At 36.4% G+C, this 6,000-nt stretch overlaps 1 protein-coding gene across 1 annotated transcript; it reads right to left on the bottom strand.

Annotated features, from left to right (window-relative positions):
- Positions 1 to 707: 707 nt before the first annotated feature.
- Positions 708 to 5,097, bottom strand: LOC141718593 (uncharacterized). The gene is made up of 8 exons (XM_074520971.1): positions 4,789 to 5,097; positions 4,345 to 4,683; positions 4,057 to 4,195; positions 2,924 to 3,783; positions 2,046 to 2,828; positions 1,816 to 2,002; positions 1,037 to 1,240; positions 708 to 904 (listed from the first exon to the last, which is right to left on the bottom strand). Exons 1-8 carry the CDS (start codon positions 5,095 to 5,097, stop codon positions 708 to 710), a joined length of 3,018 nt encoding a protein of 1,005 aa, XP_074377072.1.
- Between the last annotated feature and the right edge of the window lie 903 nt (positions 5,098 to 6,000).

Here is a 6,000-nt window from a genome sequence, read left to right as displayed (position 1 = left end):
AGTCGTGGTTATATTTTTTTTTATATTGACAATATAAACCCAAAATTGGTGTGTTGTTAGAAAAAGTGCTGTTGGAAAAAGTCTCTTGTAAAAATCAGATGACTGTTTGGTAATTTTTTTTGATTCGTATATGTTTTGATGCAAAAAATTAAAAATAATGATGCTTTTGGTAAGTTTTGATGGTGAAATCAGCATCTGCTTCCCGCATCAGCTGAAAATCAGCTTTTTCTAAAAGCATGGGGGACTCTAAGCACTTTTTAGAAAAACAGCTTTTAAATTTTACCAAACAGTTTTTTAACTGCTTTTCAGCGAAAAACTGTTGCTGTCTGCAACAGTTTTTCAACAGCAATACCAAACACACCCATAATATAATTCACTCCGTCCCAAAATATTTATCCCATTTTAACTTTTTGTACAATTTATGTTAAGTGATTAACTATTAATTTACGTCTAATTTATAAGATTAGTCCAGTGTAATTTTGTTGAATTTGTATTTATGAGTATTTTAATACAATAAAATTTTTATATTTAATATTAATAAGAAATTAAAAATATTAACAATCATATATTGGCAAACTTGAACAATAGAAAGAGAAATTGTTTTGAGGGACTTTTCTTGGCAACAAAACATAGCAATTAGTACTTAGCATCATTAATGTATAAGCTGATAAAAGATTCTTAATCCTTCGGCATGCTAACAGACAAGATTACATCATCTCTTGAGCTAGCACTCCATCATCACCCTGAAGGTCTATTACTTCATCATCCACTTTTGCTAATATATCCAACTCATGCACATCCATATACTGCTCACCAATTGGACCAAGGCCCGTATCATTACACCATAACTCAAATACCCTTCCAAAAGTTTCAACTATAGCAACCCTCGTATCCCAAGTTTCAGCTCCGTGACAAGCAAAATAAGCAGCCAAAAGATTTGCATTTGCATCAATATTATTGACATCGAATTTGAAGATTTTATCAGCCCATCACTGAGTCAGTTGTTGGACTACATGCATGTGTTCATCGATGATACCATGAGTTTTCGCATTCCTCCATTCCCAGTATGCATTTTCATGATCCGACTCGAGGATAACGTCAAAACGATCTTCTAAAAAAGCCCTTTTCATACCTTCAAGAAAGGTATAAAGCTCATTTTGCCTCCTTGCTCGAATACCCAGAGTACCAGCCACCATACGAACTATCATACCTCTGAAGTTTCTAATCACAAGACCTATACCTAAGATATTACATTACCATTAGGGAGAGGTTGATCAGTAGAAAAGAGTCAACATTGATCTTATACCTTCCCTCCGGAGGTAATGTCCACAAGGATCTAACTCCTTGAATTTGTGAGTGATTTGTCAAGTGTATAAGAGAAATAACGTGAGAGTCACCTACTTAAATAGCTGCATAAACCCCTGTGATTCTCCAAAAACCCTGCACTCTTTCCCAAACCACTAAACTGAACTATCTGAGCCAATAGACGTTTGGTTTCTAGGACATTAAATGAAACTGCACACTCTTTTTAGTTCACTCACTGTAAAACCTAACCAGATTGTATACATTGAAGAAGAGAATGAGCCTGTTTGTTCATTTCTCACAAGAATGATGAGTTTGTTACAAAGCTTGAGTAACTAGAAAAGAGACCTACTTTAGTTATATACAAGAGGAGGGAAAATATATTGTTTTTAAATTAACTAATTACAGTTGACTATCACTAATCAGTTGACTATCACTAATCTGTTTATATTGATCAATCCTAACACCCCCCTCAAGTCAAGTTGGAGGGTGAGTTAGACACTCCCAACTTGCCCAGTAGACCATGATGGTGCAGTCCCGTCAAAGGCTTCGTACAAATGTCAGCAAACTGTTCTTTCGATGGTGTATATGACAAGGAAATGAGCCCAGATGCAAGTTTGGTGCGAACAAAATGACAATCTAATTCAATATGTTTCGTTCTCTCATGATAAACAGGGTTCTTGGCAATGTATATGGCAGCCTGATTATCGCATTTAACAGGAACAGGGAACAATGTCTGAGACGTCAAGTTCATAAAGAAGACGAGAAAGCCAGGCAAGTTCAGTAGTTAAACGTCTTAAAGAACGATATTCTGCTTCTGCAGAGGACAATGACACTGTATGTTGTTGCTTTGATTTCCAGAAAATCAGATTTCCCCCAAGCAAAATGACAAAACCACTTACAGATCTTCTACTGTTTGGACAAGATGCCCAGTCAGCATCGCAGTAAGCTTCCAGTGTTAAAGAAGAATTCTTAGTGTATAAGAGACCTTGGCCTGGATCATTTCTGAGATATTTCAAGACATGAATAGCCGCATCCCAGTGAGGCTGTCGAGGCGAAGACATAAACTGACTTAAATGTTGAACACAGAAAGACAAATCAGGGCGAGTATTTGTGAGAAAATTAAGTTTCCCTATCAATCTCCTATATTCTGAAGCATCTGTCAGCAAGGCACCCTGATCAGGTAAGAGTTTAATACTAAGATCTAAAGGTGTCACAACTGGGGAAGAAGTTGAGCAATCAAAGTCGGACAATAAGTCCATTGTGAACTTTCTCTGGGAGATGATCATGCCATCTGGAACTTCAGTGAATTCCATACCCAAAAAATATCTTAATTTGTCGAGATCTTTGATCTTGAAAACAGAATCAAGATATGCTTTAATATCCACAATTTCGTCATCATAATTCCCAACAACCAAAATATCATCAACGTACACTGCTAAATACACCACCAAAGAACCATTCCTTTTATAAAACAGAGAAGAATCATTTTGAGAAACTGTATATCCTCGAGACAATAAAGTAGTCTTCAATTTAGTGTTCCATTGACGTGATGCATGCCTTAAACCATAAAGTGATTATTCGAGCTTACAAACTAGAGTTGAATCAGAAAGTATAAGACTTGGAGGAGGAAGCATGCATCCTCATAAAGATCTCCGTGAAGAAACACATTATTCACGTCCAAAAGAAATAGATTCCACCCTTTCTTGACTGCAGTGGCAACCAGAGCTCGAATTGTGGTCATCTTCACAACTGGGGAGAAAGTCTCAGTGAAATCAACTCCTTCAACTTGTGTAAAACCCCTAACCACCAACCTGGCTTTATATCTTTCAATAGTGCCATCTGAATTTTGTTTAACCTTAAAAACCCATTTACATGATATAGGTTTCTTGCCAGGTGGTAGTTTAACTAAAGACCAGGTTCTATTTGCTTCAAGAGCAGCAATTTCTGCAGAAATCGCCTTTTGCCATTCAGGATACTTAATTGCTTCCTTATATGATGATGGCTCAGTAGGAGGTGATATGTAAGAAATGATATTTGCAGAAAAACAAGAAGATTGCACAGAACTGACAGATGGAAAAATGGGAGTACACATAGAAGTTATGGTACAAAAACAAGTAGTATTATGACAAGAACTAGCAGTTTTGGCATAAGAATGAACATAGTCATTTAAATAATTTGGAACTTTGGAAGATCTAGTTGATTTACGGACCTGCGGTGGATTATCATGAGAAGAACCATTGTTTGTATCAGAATAAGAGAAATCATTAGAAGAACTTGGAGTATGTACTATAGGAACTGGTACATCATGATAATAAGTAGACTCATCTTGAAAGTCAAGTATATGTAAAGGAATGAAATTACCAGTTTTGTGACTAGTGTAAGGAAAAATGGACTCGTGAAACACCACATCTCGTGAAATAAGCACATAATTATTTTCAAGATCAAGAAACTTGTAAGCTTTCTTTCCATAAGGATACCCTAGAAAAATACAGGGTATAGCACGTGGTGTGAATTTATCTCTATGTGGTTTTGTTGTAGAAACATAACTTAAACAACCAAATGGTTTAAGTCTCGAGTAGTCAGGCTTAAGAGAAAATAATAGCTCATATGGAGAACAATTATTCAACAGCTTAGATGGAAAATGATTTATCAGATATGTTGCAGCAAGAACACAATCCCCCCGGAACTATTTTGGTAATCTGGATTGGAATAAAAGAGCCCTAGATGTTTCGAGAAGATGTTTGTGCTTACGTTCAACTACACCATTTTGTTGTGGTGTGTGTGAACATGAAGTTTGATGAATTATGCCATTAGATAGAAGAAAATCAGAAGCTGTTTTGCTGAGACCAAGCTCAAGAGCTGTTCGGACAATCTTAACTGTTCCTTTAAACTGATTTTGAAACATTAAAATGAAATATTTGATGAATTCAAAAGCATTACTCTTAGAACTCAACAAATGAGTCCAAGTAGTACGAGTAAAATCATCAACGATGGTAAGAAAATATTTGTGTTTATTATACGTTTGAACTGAATAGGGACCCCAAGATCTATGTGAAGTAACTCAAACTTTGCAATTGTATGAATACTACTTTTTGGGAAAGGAAGTCTATGTTGACGTGCTTTCGCACAAACATCACAAGCAGAAATTAATTTGGCATCACGAGAATCAATATGACATATAGTCTGTAGTTTAGACAAGGGTAGATGGCCTAATCTATGATGCCAAATTAAAGCTGAAACAATATCTTTATTACAATTGAAATGACTGAAAGAAAATACATTTGTAGAAGAGCACTTTTTTGTATCAGGAGGAGAATGGAACAGATACAGGCCCCTCTGAGAACTACCAAGTTCCAGTGGCTTCCTCAGAGAATGGCCCTGTAAAACACAAGAAGTGGGTGTGAAAAGTATGGAACAATTAAGGTTATGAGTAAGTTTACTGATCGACAGTAAATTGTACTTAAAATAAGGAACATATAGTACATCTGTGAGTACTATATCATGGGTCAAAGGAACAGTCCCAGCATGGGATATAGTGATGATTTCCCCATGAGGTAAAGAAATGTGTATAGGATGGGGTAAAACACTCAATGCAGTGAACAATTCTTTTTGTGAACACATGTGATCGCTCGCACCACTATCTAATATCCAACTAGTACTTTGTGCATCAGAAAAATATATAAAAGAAGTTTTCCTTTGAGAAGTAATACCTGCAAAATTTGCAGTGCCAATAGTAGAGTCTGAAGACTGAGCTATTTTGAGCAGATTCATTAGTTGCGAAATACTAGTCATTGCAGATGTGCCAGAAGAACCAGAACTGACAGAATTGGCAATAGTAGGAGCCAGAGGATGTCATAGTGTTTCTGAGACTTCAACTTGACCAGCCATTCTCTTTCCATTGTTAAATGGTTTGTTGAATTTAAAATCTGGTGGAAAACCATGGAGTTTAAAGCATTTATCAATAACATCAATAGGTTTTTTACAGTAATTGCAGTGAAGTTTCTTGGCATCAGTGCCCCTCTTTCCAGCCGCGTAATTCCCATAGTTTGTGTTGTAATTAAATCGATTTGAGTTCACAGCTAATGAGGCAGAATCAGCAAGAAAATGACTATTAGAATGAATTTCTCTCTGTGTTTCTTCCTGCAGCAAGAGACTATAAGCCTGGCCTATTGAAGGCAAAGGAGATCTCATCAAGATAGATCCTCTTATAGCAGTAAAAGAATCATTTAATCCCATTAAAAACTGAATCATCCTTTGATCCTGCTGAAATTTGGACAATTTCTGAGAAGCACCACAGGTGCAACCACATGAACAAACAGGAATTAAGCATAGAGCATCAATATCGTCCCATAACATCTTCAACTTGCTGAAGTAATCAGCAACATTACAGTTTCCCTGTGAAATTTCAGTGAGTTCCTCCAAACCAAAAAGTTGAGCCCCATTTGAGGTACCATATCTTTCTTATAACTCATTCCACATTTCATGAGCAGAATTGGAATAAATGACACTACGTCCAATCGCCTTAGACAAAGCTCCAAGAATCCAAGAAATAACCATATCATTGTACCTTGACCAAGACTTAATAGAGGGAGATGTGTTGGCTGGTTTAGGAATTGATCCATCAACAAAACCTAGTTTGTTTCTAGCAGATAAGGCTATAGTCATTGAACGTTTCCAGTTACTGAATCATGTTCC

The sequence above is a fragment of the Apium graveolens genome, chromosome 4 (genome assembly GCF_009905375.1).
Source record: "Apium graveolens cultivar Ventura chromosome 4, ASM990537v1, whole genome shotgun sequence".
In the NCBI taxonomy this organism is placed as follows: domain Eukaryota; kingdom Viridiplantae; phylum Streptophyta; class Magnoliopsida; order Apiales; family Apiaceae; genus Apium; species Apium graveolens.
The sequence above is the reverse complement of the archived record's forward strand: the minus strand, read 5'-3'. Positions and strand labels throughout refer to the sequence as shown.

What these genes read in the sequence shown, in the direction of transcription:
- LOC141718593 (XM_074520971.1), bottom strand. Translation starts at nt 5,097, where the DNA reads ATGACTAGTATTTCGCAACTAATGAATCTGCTCAAAATAGCTCAGTCT. An exon ending in ATGCATGCTTCCTCCTCCAA is followed by an intron (nt 2,829 to 2,923) that starts GTCTTATACTTT and finishes ACTAAATTGAAG; the next exon opens with ACTACTTTATTGTCTCGAGG. An exon ending in GCACCATCATGGTCTACTGG is followed by an intron (nt 1,241 to 1,815) that starts GCAAGTTGGGAG and finishes GTAATATCTTAG; the next exon opens with GTATAGGTCTTGTGATTAGA.